At 40.2% G+C, this 16,478-nt stretch overlaps 1 protein-coding gene across 2 annotated transcripts in view; it reads right to left on the bottom strand.

Annotated features, from left to right (window-relative positions):
• The window catches only part of TMEM132C (transmembrane protein 132C), a gene marked incomplete at both ends in the record, with an annotated part of 209,049 nt that overhangs the window by 51,607 nt on the left and 140,964 nt on the right, over positions 1-16,478 (bottom strand). For both annotated transcript variants that reach the window (XM_080628701.1, XM_080628702.1), the window contains one exon: positions 1,906-2,089. In XM_080628701.1, the coding sequence (XP_080484827.1) occupies positions 1,906-2,089 (184 nt within the window). The remainder of the gene's footprint in view (positions 1-1,905; positions 2,090-16,478) is intronic.

The raw sequence follows: 16,478 nt of genomic DNA, 5'->3' as shown, positions 1-16,478 counted from the left end.
ATTTTGCATTAGTATCCCATCTGACTGGGTTCTGTTAACACAGTATATTTTGGCTCCAGCCGAGTGTTATCACAAGGTACAGAAATGAGATAAACACAAGAAAGCTTTGCAAAGAGAAAGGTTTAATGATTTCAGTGGTTGAGCCCTTTGCACAACCCAGAGGGCCTAACGGTGCCTCTCTTGGGAACAAATAATCTTACCTTACACGATTTAAACAATGCTAAATTAATTCATTTAGACCTTCAGTTAGTAAAGGAACCCACATATACAGAAGAATTTTAATCTAGAATAGACACAAGTCTGCAAGTAAATCTCGAACCTTCTATGCAAGTGCAAAAGCATTAGACCCTGACAGAGGTACTAGATTCCTCAGCTGCTGAATACAGAGAAGAAGATGTTAAGTCTACCAGTAGACAGGAGTCTATCATTTGGTACTGGAAGGCACATATCTCAAAATAACATCTGACCAGAGAAGCCTACACACATTCTAAAGTCTATACAAGACAGAAGCTCAATTATGTATTCCCTGTTCAACTCTCCAGGTAATGAAGACAATTATTTCCCTCTCAGATCTACAATGTAGCACAGGCTTTCTGCTGACTTAACAGACTTTGGATCAGGAAATTGCTGGGCATGATCTCATTTGATATGAGCAGCAGTTTTACTCTTCAAACGGAAAGACTATATTGAGACTAGGTCTTCCAGGAAATAATACTCATCACGTTATCTGCTGCAAACCACTGAAAACCCTTCAAAGAGAAGACTGCCAGAATCTCCCCACCAAGATTATGCACAAGAGAGGCAAAATTCACAAGTGAGAGAGGTTTAACTCCTCTTCCAGATTCAGAGCTCTAACATTGACTAATGATAGCATGTGCAGTTCCTCTATGAATTGCCACTTGGTGCTGTTCTAGGCAGCTTTGTGCTTCTCCCTTTCCTGAGCTTTGGCAGGACTTCCAAAATAAATGCTCTGTGCCTACTTCACCTGTGAGCACGGAAAAAGTTCTCAGCATGTACCTAAATCCTACAGAAAATAAAATGCCCACCCAGCAGTGCACCTGAGATGTTGGAGACTCCAGTGAAATTCCTTGTTTGCTTGACTCAAGAGCAGGAAAATAATCCTAGGTTGCTCACTCACAGGAGGGGGCCCTAACTGCTAAATCTCAGTGCTCCCACTGTCCCAGCCTTGCTTTGCAGAACTAACTGCATCTTCACTGGGCTAGAGGAAGAAAAGGCGACACTGCTTCCACAAGCCATCTTGTAAAGACAAGCAATAGGTATGATTTCACAGGGAGGTAGGTAGCCCACAAATGGTGCTACAACACTGAACAGAGCACAGATTCAACCCAAAGCATTTTTCCATATGAAAGTCTATACTACATTTTTCTTAAATATATTATCAAGGCTATTATTATTTTCTGATTTCCTTAAAGCCACAGGTTGTTACACTATTAGGGAAACAGCCAGCAAAATCTGTATCGGTCTCAGCCTACCAAGGACCAAGCAAGCATAAGGTGCTCCAGGCCCTATAAAGTTTCTCTACAGCTTGCAAGTTGGAGCTATGTAATGTCAATTAGAAATGGGAATGTAAATCTACTTGGCTTTTTGTTACCAGCTGGTGGCCTGGAGGGAACCATGGATATCAGAAATTCAGGATTTAAAAGTCAGAGAGACTTTTAAGGTGGCAGCATTCCTTCCCTGTGTGGTAAGTTTATAAGAACTGAAATAGTGTGATGTGTACAGACCATTAAATGAGGGCATGATTTTAGCAAGCAGTTCTATACAGCTATCGAATGGGGAGGCAGGGCAGAGAGCACTCCTTTGCCAGTCTCTCTGAGGGCTGGTATACGTTTTTTCAGACCACATACAGATTGTATGGAGCAACATGCTAAAACAGTTTCTTACCATTGCCAATGGAACAATTCCAACAAGATCCTTCTGGCAGATGTAGATTTCAGACAAGGTTATGTCTGTTGTCCCCTTCCGAGGGTACTCCACCTGCCAGGTGATGGGCTGCGTTCCAGAAAGGCTGCTGAAACTGGCTATTTCAAAGTTCATCTGCACGACCTCATTGAATAAACTGTTACTTCTGAAAAGAGGAAAACAGGGAAAGGGAAGAGCTATTACTTTCACCGAAGAAGGCAAATGAAGTGAATCATATTAGCTACTGGAAAATGCAGCTATTTATATGCAGATATAACACTAGGCCTTTTCCAATCTACAACTTCTTCAGAGCATACAAACTGGAATTACTCAAAATGAGTCAGCTGCTCTTACTATGAACACTATGTGGAGGGATAAAATTCAGGATATTGTATCAGGTGAAAGCAAAGTATACTTATTCCATTACATGTTTTTTATGATTTAGCAAGTACGATTCAACCCAACTGCAAGATAGACTTGACCCAAATCAACCAAAGTCCAGTGCCACTCATGGAGAGTGAAGAGCTCAAAATTAGTGCAGACAAAAAGAAAACCAAGATTCATTGTATATGTTCACTATCAAAATCATATAAAGCCCTAGCACTGAATCTCAGTGTAACTGAAGCTCACATATACTGCATGGAAGTTGTTAAAAATATTAATCTGATTAAATGGCAAAATGGCAAGATTAGTCTAAACTTAGAGGTAAGCTCTGGGACTTAGAAACCCAAATAGCTGAGACCAACTAGGAAGAACAAAGCTATGGCACGTAAAACATACTATGAAGTGAGGAGGCATAAGATAATTTGAATAACAAATATGAAAACACACGCTGAAATTTCTTTATATCAGAAATAAAAAGAAGTATGGAAGAAATTGGCCAGACTATCTGCCAGTTTAATTAAAAAAACCCCAAACATAAAACCCAACAAATTACTTGCATCAGAAATTATACATTGACTTTGCTGGAACTTTCCAAAAGTCTTTCCACAGAGTAGAAAGTCTTACTGTTTCACAGAATATTACTTCAACCTAACTCTACACTGTAGTTATTTTAAAATGAAGAGAAAGACAGGCATCTTCCTAGCTTCAGTAACCCAATCCCAGCTTCATCACACCTTTGGACGCATTCATCATATAACAGCTTCAATTTTCCCTCTTTTTTTATGTACAATACACAAAGGCCCATTTCTGAGAAAATCCATCAAGAACTGATCATGTACAAAGCACTTTTATCCTCAAGTGCTAGACTTTCTCCTTACCTCTGAACAGAAATCACCATTTTTTATTACTTAAGACATATTCCGTGCTTTACTTTGCATGATTACTTTGACAGCAAATGCATTCCCCTGATAATTATTATTTTGATTATGGGTTTTCATTTGGATGGCTTGCTCTGAAAAGTCTTAATATTGCCTAATGCTTTAAATTTATTTCCTTGCTGTTTTCTTGCTGTGTCAAAAAGAGACATAGAAGCACATCTGCAATAGCAGTATACTTCCTCCATGCATTTAAAGAGTGATTTTGTGTAGTAATTTGATAGATGGATGGGTTTAGCAATTCATAACTCAAGACCAGGCTATTCCCATTTGAAGAGTTCCTACTAAATAAATCTTAGAGCTTGTAAATATAAGGCAACTGTGTTAACTGCAGTTTACACACTTCCGGGACATCTCAAAATGAACACATACTGGATTGAACTTTGCAATTTATTTGAAAGCATGATTATATGCAAAGATACCTGAATCACCTGAGCTACATGGTTCATTTAGCTGTTAAAGGCACCATTTTGCCTCAGATTAATGACACCTGAAATGCCATTATTTTCACCATTTCTAGATCTGATGCTTAGTAACTGACAGAGAGAAAGTTTTTACACGTGATTGACTATCTCAGTGCTTTCACTTACGCTAAATAGAGAATATATTTTTGCACACATCAAAGCTGTTCTAAGAGAGGCTATACGTCAGGAAAGTGTTCCTGATCAGGAAGTCTACACTTCTCTACATAGCATCTGAGCAGATGTGAAATGTGCAGCTTTACCACAGAAGCCCCACAACTCTCCTAGCAGGATCAGAGAGCTCTAGTTGTGAGGCTGAAGCTCATTTCCAGCCAGCCTACTGATTCCTGATGCTCTGACTTAGGTGAGGACTGATCACCTCCCTCTGGATCACAGCACTCAATTCACACCTAATTTTCCTTGGTCCTTCAGACAATTCCTTAGAGTTGCCTTGTGTTCTGCTCATGAGCTCTCCATACTGTTTACCTGCAGCACACACTCGAGCCTGGCTTTGAGCTACCCAGGGGAAAAAACCAGAACAGAATCTCTGGGCATGCTGTTTGTGTGGGGCATTTCACAGCACACTTAACTGCAGTGTGGACAGACTTTGATTATGTCAATCAAAGAAAATGTCAACATTCTTTTATCTGTTACACACACAAGTACACATTTGGACAACTTCAGAGCAAACTGCACAACTGGAATATAAACCACACTTGACTGCTATTGCCTCAGTTGCACTCTCAGCAATATTATCTTCACTGGAGACACAAACAGCCTGCATCTCTAAGAAGCACTAAACTCCACCATAAACAAGTCTGACATAAACTGACTTCCTTTCTCCCAAATGCAGAATTATCAGAATCAGTCTCCCACCACTGACAGTTGCATCTACCACTGTGTGATCTTCTAGGAGTAAAATGAGGGACTTAGTGCCCATGCTCTATTTATATACCATCTGTTGCAGTGAGGCTTGAGGGTCATCCACCCCTAAATCTCTTCTTCATTCTGCTGTAGACATAGCTATCTCAATTGTGCACACGAGGGCTGAAGGAGAGGCACTGTGACACTAACGAGATCATATGGAAGACTGGAACAAGGCAAGGAACTGATCTGTGTTTTTCCAACTCTCTTGTTAACCACTGGACCATCATTCCAGCATCAGAGGAAACAGGAACCACAGCACTTGATTCCAGTTTTAAATGGCCTTCAGTGTATCCACCTTAAATTCCGACATCATTCTGTACATGAGGCATATTTTGCTAAGCTATTCTGTGAAAGAAATCACTGTTATTGCCTTCCACAATACTGCCTCAAAACACCTGCTTAATTTGGATTTCCAGTTCTCACTGAGCACTTGGTACCACTCACTGAGCTATTTCAGCCAAGTATCCTTATGACCCATGACAAAGGTAGGCTGCTTCTTCCCAATGTATCAAGCTGTAGTGGTGACGAGATATAAAAAAATGGCATCAAAATTCTTTTACAGAATTCTGTATAACATGGCTAAAATATTTCTTTTGTAAAATAAGTGATAGAAAAATGTTCAAAACTGCATGGTATAAGATAAAGGTTTTATTGGCACTTTTTCAGGATCACCTGCATAATTATTTCAGTGCCTGCATTTGTGAGTAATGCACCCATCTCCCTCCATAGTAATAAAGCCTTTATACAATGTCACAGTATCATCAGTTTCCTCCTTCTTTCTTCATACAGAAGAAACAGAGAGATGATCAACAGCTGGGAAAGCATCCACTTGAAAAAAAATATGCCTTCAGAGATGTGTAATGGCTGAGAAAAAAACTTCTCATGAAGCACATTTAATGTTCAGAGCTTGTTCACTGACTGAAACAGCAATTCCTTAATATCTAACATTTAGAACTGCTCAGCTGCTGGAACAGCAAGTAATTATCAAACTTTTCTAAAGTACACAGCATGTAGTGATTACAAATGAAGCTTCATGAAGGCAGGGTTTCTAAGGAATTGCTCTGGGGTGGATATATGAGTCTAATTTGATTGGATTGAGAGTTCCCCATGGCCAGTTCACTCCTTGGATTTATTTTAATTTATAAATATGCTAATCAGCCAGGGCTAGATTGGACCATGTGCTTGCACAGGGGAGTAAGGACTCCCTTTGATCTGCCAAAAAGCCACTCTGGCTCTGGGTCTGAGTACACAGGCATAAGTGAGGAGCACTGAACCCATAGTTATTCCTTTGCTGGAGCAGATGGGCAATGATTAGGAACTACTTACTGGTTACAGTGGCTGAGCCAGCAAGTTAGTGATGGGGTTATTAATTTGCTACTGGCATAGGCTAGTAGTAAATTACAACCCCAGGAGAATGAGGAGGAACTGTGCTGCAGAGCTGTGTGAATGCTTCTGAGGAGCAATTTTAGCAAAAGAAGGCGGAACAGAATTATTCTGTTAATGGAAAGATAATAAAAAATGTATAAAAGACAAAACAAAAGTGGCAGAGGGAGAAACTGCCGTGGAACTCACCAGTTCTTGCCAACACTATGAACAGAACACACACTTTTGATATCAGCTACTGTTAATTTAACCAGGATTTTTGATTTTAGAATATTTTTGAGTAGGGTATTAAGCATTCCTTTGCAGCTACTTATGGATCATTCAAACGTTCAGTGCCCTGAGAAATATTTACCCTTGGAAGGAAATTTTTCTTGCATGGATACCCAGGACTGGCTGCATCAAAAGCTGTATTTAAACCTCTCTTCAACACAGGGGGTTTAAAACATGATATCATGGACACACAACCCACACGTAAGCCCATAGATAGACGCATAATGTGGGTAATACTACAGATGCCAGAATGCAAAATAGATTCTGTTTCTCTGCAGAGGTCTAGTAAGGGGTGGAACAATGTTTAACTTGTCAATGCTGAAATACTTGTGCTGGCCACGCATGGCCAGGGCTCAGATGAGCCCAGAACAGTGAACCACAGGCCCAGTGCTGCAAAAGCTTTCACAGGGTGCAGTAGAGAGGAAGGCAGATAATTACTAAGAAAAGCAGTGCACAGATCTCAGCTGATGCAAGATCCACAAACAAACGGAAATCTTTGTTGAATGCCCATCTGTATGTGTGGACCAATAGTCTCTGATGAGAGATTTTAAAGTGTTGGGTTATTGCTCTGAGTAATAGAGCAGTTTCGACTCTTAAATGAGTGAATCTTAGGACTGCTACAGGCAAAATCAATAATTTTGATTTATTGCAGTGGCTCTCAAAAGAGAAATTTTAAAAAGCCTAGATTAAAACCATTTTTTAGCCATCCTTTATTCCAACAGATTTTTACTGGAAGTGCCTAGGGATCCAAGAATACTTTGACCTGCTGAAAATTTAGCAACTCTTTTCCTCTTTAATGCTATCCAGTTTGACAGTGACATCTTAATGCAAGATCAGCACTTACTCAATGACATAAAATACTGAAAAGAGGACAAACCCCATTATCCCTCAGTTACACTGCACATCTTATTCTTCACTAAAATTAATGTCTTGATGTATGTTATCACCATGTACAGAGACAAACTCTCATCAAAATCCAACGGTTAAACTGAGCCCCAGAGAAATCTGTACTTCAGCCCACTTTGATGTATACACCAATGCCTCTTCCCACCTTGGAAAAGATTATAATGGGGTACAGGGCATCTGTTCCTCTATTTCTGCTGGTTTCAATTTCTTGTTCCTCCTGCACCTTTTCCTAATCCCATTTGATAACTGGGCCATCTTCAAAGGACACATCCTCAGATCGGAATGAATCACAGCAATTTAAGAAAAAATTAATAAAACACAGGAGATTAGAACCTGATCTGGAAAGTGACTGATGATAACTGCAAAGATGATGAAATTATGTGGGCAGCTCTTTACACATCAATTAACTTACATAGTCGGCACTCAATGCTACCAATGGGTGGGTCATTAGCAACCCTTTGAATCTGTTCCCTATGAGCTCAATGCTGCAATATCCACCACTCAGACCTTAAACCATCCATTTTCTTTCTGAAACACTTGATCAAATGGCGTACAAATGCTTAATGTAAGTTTCTTTCAGCAGGTCCTTCATAAGAGCTGTTACAAAGTTAATCTCATTGGAAAACTGTAGAAAGAAGGCAGTAATTAAAGAAGAATGCCAACTACCAGAGACAACTGCAGTTTAAATTTCTTATTTTGCAGTATTAGCCTAGCTTTCATCTTTCAACCATAACAACCAGCAGAGGAGAAAGAAAAGGATGATCTATTTTGGCAATTAACAGATAGAGAGGACATAATTTCATGGAGAACTACCACACTGAAAGTATTATGAAGGTCTTCAAAGGAAAATATTCAAGGTACAACCCAGCAAACTCTTGAGCAACATAATATACATATATATCTTCAAAAGGATGATATAATGCTGCACTTATTTCTTCATACAGTCCAGATGAGAGTTAGATTAGTTAATAAGGTTTCTTAGCTTTCTTGTCATAAGCTATGATATAAAACATAGCTTTTTGATTAAGGTATTGGACTGAGACAGGAAATCTCATTTTACTTCCCAGCTCTTCCATAGCATCCTTTAATGACCTCAGGCAAGACATAAAGATACAGGTCCTTACAGCTAAAATAAAATCAATAGGAATTAGGAATCATGGATCTTTAGAAAAAAAAGCCCTGGTGCCTGTCTGCTACTTTAGGCACCTGAATATGGTGCCTTTACCATGTTAGTCCTGAACCCCAGGATGTCTGCTGGGCTCAACCACATGCCATGAAGGAAAGAGAAGACCACTTATGGCTCAACTGCTGCGCTCCCACTTGCAAGGGAAATTCTTAGCTGACAAAACATGCACTATCTGGGTGTAAGGTAGAGAGAGCCTGATCTTCCTGTGCCTTTGTTTCCCAGTTTAACAAGGTCAATAATATTCTCAAAAAAACCCCAAACCATTAAAGGGTATGTGGTGCCTATCTGACTTCTTTGTACAAGCCTTGCCCACAGATGCTAATCTCAGTGCTATCCTATGACAAACAGCAAAAGTCATGTTGCTAATTAGAGTACAGAAAACCAGAAATGCTCCTCCCTTGGACAGGCTGAAAGCTGAATGAGACTGTCCCTAAAGAAGAGAGACCTGACTGGGGATTGCAATAACTCACCAGTTTCTTCATTTTATTCAGAGCAGTTTTCTGGAGTCACTAATCACTAATAAATGCTGCAGTCAGGGTAGCAGGCTCATTAGTCTTCTCGGATACAACATCACATCCAGGCACAAGGTAGATGAAATTGATTTTTCCCTTTTCCCAAAGGAAGCAGGCGTGTGACCCTCTGTCTCAGACTGGTGGCATCATAGAAAGGCTACGTGCGAATCCCAGTACTGAGCTATCATCATCTCCCCCCTTTATTTCACTTTCCATTCAGTTTGCACAAGATATTAGTCTGCTAATGTCTTCATTATAATTTCAGATAACAAAATACATTGGCAGATTGGTCAAGAAATAAGTTTTCACAGTGATTCATCATCTCTTCCTGCCTCTGAGAAGGACATTTTCTACTTAGTATTCATTCAGTGCTGGAATCTCTCCAGAATCACTGTAAGTAAGCAGTATTTTCCTCTTTTGGAGACAGCAAATGTGTAAGCATGGAAAATCCTCCAAGGGACACCACTGGAAAAGAGACTCTGAGCAGAGATTTTGCGAGAGATTCACTCCAAAACCAGTGCTTTCAAATAGGGAAAGGAAGTCGGAATCATTCCCATTATCAGCATTAGATTATACTGCTCTTTCAGCCCGCTAAAAGCAGCAAGCGGAGATCAAACACACATAAGCATGTTTTATCATTCACTATTAATTGCTTGCTTTAATAGTTTGGGAGCAGCCAGTGAAATAAACATATTCAGAGTCAGGAGAACACCTTTGAAAAAACAGCTTATATAACAGATTTTCTGATTACAAATATCTGGCATGGGTGTTTTATTCCATTTATGAGCAACAGTACCCCTGGAACTGGTACAGAACAAGGCCCTCCATTTGCTAAATCCATTTATGAGTTGGACAGACTTGGCCTCCTGGGTCTGGTTACTGGAGTAGCTGCAAACAGGGTACCCCTTCTAGTGAAGAGGTGTCAGTTGCTGTTGACATGACCAGTTGATTTCTGGAATAACTGGTTACTAATACTGGACTGTGCCAGGCATTTGTGGTCTGTTATGCTCTCAAATGAATTGATCAAAGCAAGGGATGCAGCCTACCTGCAGATTGCTATGCATAACATCCCTCCAGGTATTGCTCGCATAGGTCTAAGTGTATCAGGCATTTGCACCTGTGTTGAAACAAATTGAAGATGAAACTGCATTATGAATCAGGTGGCAAGACTAATCACATTTAGGTATATGTATTTACTGCATATGTAAATCAGATGTGTGATTTACCTACAAAGTTAACCATCCACCAGGCATATAAAGCTGATAAAATACCTGCATTTTGTAGAGGCAATGGATGGAAAGAAAGCACACATTTAAAGGCATAATAAAGGGGAAAAAAAATCCCAAACATATAAGTATTGAATATTATGATGAATAAAATAAGCCAAAGGTGAACTAAAGCAGTTTTTCGAACTTGCTGGCCATGAACAAAGTCCATGGGGCAATGAAATTTCAAGCCTGTGGGTGAGAGCTCCATGCTCGCCCCTACGTTCCATTTGGGCATGATTGCAGCTTTTCAAGTTCAAGTGCACAAAGAAGGGATTTTTCAGATCAGAGGCAAACTGGTTGGTGGCAACTATCTGAAGAGACCTTCAGTTTAACAGAAGAGCTTTTCTAGGTGTCTGTGAAGCTGCCTGAATAGAGAGTAAAAGACCTTAAAATGAGCTGCATCCTTTGAGAAATAAGCTCAACAGCTGCAATTCCATCTCAGAGCAAACTCAGTTTGTGTGGAGTCCCTCAGACTAGAAGCTGCAGCGAACTGAACAGAACTGTGTACAATCTAGAGCGAGAGAATATCAGCCCGGGGGAGGCAAAAAAGTATTTTCATTTCCAGAAAGTCAATATATTTTTGCAAGCTTCACTAAGGAGCAGTTTGCAGCAGGAATATATTCCTTTTCCCCAGCCTCAAGTCATATCTCCTGTCTCAGACCATATTATTGCCCTTATTAGTATTTGTAGAATATGTGATATACTCTTTAATTCTACCCTTTCCTTGCAAATTCTCTTTTAACGTTGTATGCTGCTCACATGGTCTTTACTTTGCTAAAGTAAAATACAATTAGGGTAAAGCAGAAACCCAGTCTAGTCTAACGAAAAGACAGTATGAGCAGTAACAGCAGGGTAAATATTGAGCTCAGCTGAAATTCCATGTAAATGGGAATGACATAGGTGAAAAGTGGCAGGAGAGCACAGTCAGCTATAGTAGTCTAATTCAGATCTACTGGTTATTTATTTGCAGGTATACATACACTTTAGGACACTGTCCTGGGTAATTGTAGAGACTGGTCCACTCTAAATACATATACTCAAAAGTTGTCATCACAATGGTGAGCAACAGCACTTTGTTCCTTCACAATCTCTGTAAACTGTAACTATTCAGCATGACCTTGCAAGGTCAGACTTGCAAAGGAACATTTTGCCATCTCTTGGCATAGCTTTGCTGCAGTGCATTGAAGGTTTATACTGTAAAACTGTGACAAGCACTGTAAAACGAAGGCTTTGCATGAGAAGTGTGAAGGACAGGAGGGCAGGGGGAGTTTAGAAAGCGTTGCTCACATTAACCTTTCCATTCCCCAACTCACTCCTTTGTCATCGCCAAGCTGTGACCATAAGAAAAACAGTGGCCATAAGAAAAACAAGGAAGTTTAGATATCCAGGAAGAACACGCATTTAATATCCCTCAATGTACATTATGCATGCAGTTTACCAGATCTGTCCTCGGAAGATATGAAAGGAAATAAACCCAACCCAAAGCCAGAAAAGTGTAGGATAAAATGCACACTGACTTCAAAAAACTCCTCCAAGATGGAGTAAACAGTAAGGTGTCACTTCTGACAAGTTTCATAAAGTAAGATAGAGGCAATATAGATTAGACAGCAATAAGAAAAGAAGTTTTATCTTCTCTCTGAAGAAGAGTAAAGGGGGAGAGGAAGCTGCAGGAGCCATCTTAGACAAAGAATCTCCATTTTGAGTTCACAGTAGAAAATCCTAATAGGAAGTGGTGGCTGGGATGTTTTACTCCACTTTCCCTTCGTCTTTCCTGTCTGTTTTCCCTTCCCCTTCTTTCTGAATGTTTAAAACAAATGTATGATGGAATGAGCTGCTGCTAGTGAATATCCTGCAGAAATTAGACAAAAACATCACCAACATCTTCAGTCTGCAGACAGAAATACAGCTTTTATTCAAATTTACAGAAATCATGGACCCCAGGGTGTTCAGCATCTGTAGTTCTGCAAGTCTGATGCACAAACCTTTATTATACAGTTCATAAAGCAAAGCTTAACAACATTGCCTTTCTAATGCCATCCATAGCTCTCCCTCATTGTAATCTTAAAAAGAAGCTTATTAAAAGCAGAACCAACATAAATATTGAGGTAGGTCCATTACGTTTCATGATAAGAGTTATTTGGTGGCTAGCTCAGGTAATACACTTCTCCTGTTCAAGGATAATAAAAGGAAAAATGTCCCCATGACACTCAGTGGCAGAAATGTCATTGCTGAATTGCCTATGATGTGCAATTAACATTTTTAAGGAGTCATTTAAAAGGATACTGTCAAGACTGATAGATTTGAGATTATACCAACTATCTGTGTTTGGATTCTGCATAATTTAGCATCTCCCTAGCAAGCTCACTTTCTTTCACTTCTGGATATTTACGTTTTCTATCTCTTTCTATCTACTGTATTCAGGGTACCTTATACATTTATCATTGACTTCTACCCCATTGTGACACTATAAAGCTCTGTTACAATCATCAGAGTTTCTATCCAAAAAGTTTTCTTTTTTTAATGTTCTGCTTTCCTTCAGCAAGTTCTAAATTTTATAACTCAAAGTATTTTGGCTTGGAGCAAAAAAGTAAGTTGTGGAGCAAAAGCAATTCAGTGGTAGGGCGGAGTTACAAAAAAAGTCATTCTGTACTGCTAATGAAGACATTGTCACCAGCAGGATGGAGACTTCTAGTCTAGACCGTGCTTGCATGGAGAAAAGAAGTCCTGAATCTTTGTTTCTTGGCAGTCATATCTGACACTGCTCCTTAATAGAAGAAAAAGGCAGGAAAATATGCAAGATATTCACTACAGTAGAAAAACTGTCTTTACACAAAACGTTCATCAAAGTTTCTCCGAGATGCAGATACTTTTTAAAGATTTCATTGGATGGCAACAGAATGCTTGTATTTGCAGCTAAAATGAGCTGATAGGGGACAGCAGTTTTCAGGCAGAGTGCAGACGTTCCTGTCTGACTGTCAGGCACATGAAGAGCAATGTGCCCTCAATATTTCAAGAAGACAAATGAAGGAGACATGATCCTAATGTTAAATGGCCTGTGAGAAAAGCAAGTGCCTACCCGACTGACAAAACACTTACAGATAAACTCCAAGAGCAACTTTGAACTGATGACTCTGACACCTCTGGTTCAATCCAAAGCTGTTTTTTCCCTACAACACCTCAATTACAAAATAGCTATGTCTAATTTGTTGGGAAGTCTCAGTTTCAAATTTGCTAAACCAGGCCCCAATTCCAAGGAAGAAAACACAAGGGATATTGATGCGGCTTTTGAGAGACATTATGCTTCACAGAGGTGACTTTCCATTGACAGGAAAAAATGTTCATCTTAACTCGACACCCAGGAAGAGTGGAGGAGTGCTAGAGGGAACCATAGGCTGCACGATATCAGAATACTCTCTAAACAACAGTGAGCTTTTTACTGCAGAAAGTAATAAACAAGAGTCTAGCACAGAGTCTCTCCATGCACCACAGAGTTATATGTTTGTCTCACAGCCCAAAGCAAAGATTTAAAAATCTAGTGTCATTTTTTTCCAAAGAAGCATTACTGCCTTTTTATACCCTCCTTTCTATGTCTTTCTGCACTAGGTGAATTGAAATAGGTTTCTGTGTAATTATACAAATGACATTTAGGGGACACAGTCAAAAATAAGGGATAAAGTTTCTAAAGAACAAGCCTTCCCTTTGTTATTGAAGTTTCCAGCAATATTAGTCACCACTCCTGCTCTTTGCTGACTTTTTTGACATTTGTTTGATCAGACAATTGGGATTAGGCTGATTAAAGTCCAGCTTTGCCAAGGTTCCAAAGAAATGCAAAGCCAACAGCAAAAGCCCATCTGCACACATAGCGTGTGCCTGTGGGATTAGAGTGGTGCAATGCTCAGTGGGAATGAGCACAAAGAAGCAGGAGTAACCATACTCACAAGGAATACACACATTTAAGATAATGCACCTGTGATAACACTGTTTCTTATGAAACCACAATCTGTCGTCCGAAGGCTGATGGCAGCACAGCTCTGAAATACCTAGCTGGAATGCATGGAAGAAGTAGTGGAAATGAAGGACTTGCAGTCATGTGGGGTGAGATTCACCACTGTGTGAATTTGTCCTACCCAAATCCATGTACCAGAGCTGAACTCTGAGAGCTGGACTGCAGGGAAGGAGAACATGTGCCGAATCACTCCAGAATCACGGATAGGCTTCCTTCCGCTGCTTCAGTCTAACCAGTAGGTAAGGACGTCCAGTTAGTTTAATTTCAAAACTAAAATTGAGGGTTATCTTCTCTCTAAGTGAAAATGGAACAGGAAAAAGTAGAAAATCAATTCTACAGGGAATTCCTGACAAAAGTGGACATTATCAAATTCACAGTCCTCTTCTGGAAGGCACTTGCAGGAGGCGATAAAGCTTGATGAGATTTGCAGGGGTGAGAGTGCCACATGCTCAGGTTCTTTTTCAGTTTCTAAGGGTGAAGTTTATTTTCAAAGCACTGCCCATGTCCCACTCTGCACTTTACGCTGTAGATGGTCTGAAATGGTGTGAGTTTCATGCAGAAATTTTCCTTTATCTATTAACAAGATTTAATTTGGATGAGTGGGAACTACTCGCTAATGAACTTTCTACTAAACCTCTAGATTTCAAATCCTATTTTTCTATCAGGCATCTCTTGGCCCAATCTGTCCCTCTGTACTGCTGCCTCAACTACTATTGCAGGAAGCAAAAGCTTAATGCCATTGGACACTTTAACAATTACAAAAGTCATTAACAATTTCTTCGTTAGCCCCAAGCCAGAAGGCTTGGCCTTACACTTACTTACAAGTGCAAACAGCCACATTCTTGTGGATTGGTGCAGTAGCACAGGTCAGCTGAACCCCAGTAGTTCATCTCAGCATGCAGTTCAGCTGGGGTAATTCAATTGCATTTACATCTTTGTCTGTACGTTAGGAAATCTTCTTAAACTTATTAATTGCTCCTGGATGAGAACACCAGCAGAACTGACTCCACAGCTGTGTGAGTATCAGATAAGAGACAATTCTTAAAGACAACCATTAGTCGTCTGTCAGCCCAAGCTGTGCTACACTCTCACCTGAAGTGCCAATGGGAAAACACACGTACAGCTGTATGCGGGCAAAATCCTAGAACACTGTCATGGATTCTTATTTGATAAAGCAGCCTGCAAGGAGCATTATGGAAAAAAGGTTAAAAGGGGGGAAGGATAACAGCCAACTAGACAGGGTGGTCTTGGAAATTAACAGCACAAATATAAAGGAGTTTGCCCCTTCCAGCCTCTTCCCAGCTTCAGATCCTTAATCTAGTTCAATTTTCCTGGGGTAGCAATCTGTCAGATGCATCCCCTTCAGAACAAGATTATAAAAGGAGTGAATCATGGACACATTATTATTCCCTTCAGCATGCAGCACTTCTTCTTTAAATAGAGAAACTGTAGTGTGCAGGAAATGATCCATCTACTAAAATCTGTGTCAACATCTCTCCAAACTCTTGAAGCTGTACAGTGAATACTGCTAACCATTCTCCTGTGCCTGAAAAATCAGCACGATGACAACACTGAAATACGTTACACTCAACACTTTGGTCCTGACCTTACTTTTACTCAAGTCAATCGATGTTCTGCTTTTGATTTTGATGGGAGTGGGGCCACTGTTCCATTGTCACCTCACTTGTACCCTCAGGCACTCTCTCCAGCAGCACTGTCAGCTTAGAGAAGCCAGCGCGATTTCAAAGTATTTTCTGATGCCCAAGGCAAACCAAGAGATGACCTTTTCCACCAGCAGAGAGCTGCTTATAGGCTGCTATTGAATATTCCACCAACTGTAATGCTCTGCTCCCAGAGATGACCTGGCTGCACTCTACAGGAGATGGGTTTTCCCTCTCCTCCCTCTAATTCAATGAATTTGGGTCATGGTCTGATTCTCCTCTGTCTTGCGCCTTTGTTATTACCTTCACCTGGGATAAGCCCTATACTTTAGCATGGCTTGGCAGATTATTCAACATCAGGCTGCAAAGGACTGGACAACAAACAGGAACCCTGTCTTTGTTTGGGGATTATTTCAACGGATATTTCAGGAATGCACATAGCTGACTGAGCATGGTCCATGCTTGGCTGTGAGAAGTACATTTTTGTGCCTGAATTCTTTTGGTCACAAAATAAGGAAACAGTTGTAGCTGAAGTGACCTGAATCGTTCAGGTCACCTGGAATACCCATCAATATGATGCCTTGTTATCACAACAGAAATGCAGGTGGTGTTGGTTCAACAGAATTCATGCTAAAATCCCTGAAATTCACTTCCAG

This window comes from Psittacula echo (genome assembly GCF_963264785.1).
Source record: "Psittacula echo genome assembly, chromosome: 13".
Taxonomy (NCBI): domain Eukaryota; kingdom Metazoa; phylum Chordata; class Aves; order Psittaciformes; family Psittacidae; genus Psittacula; species Psittacula echo.
This window is presented reverse-complemented; position numbering and strand designations above follow the sequence as displayed.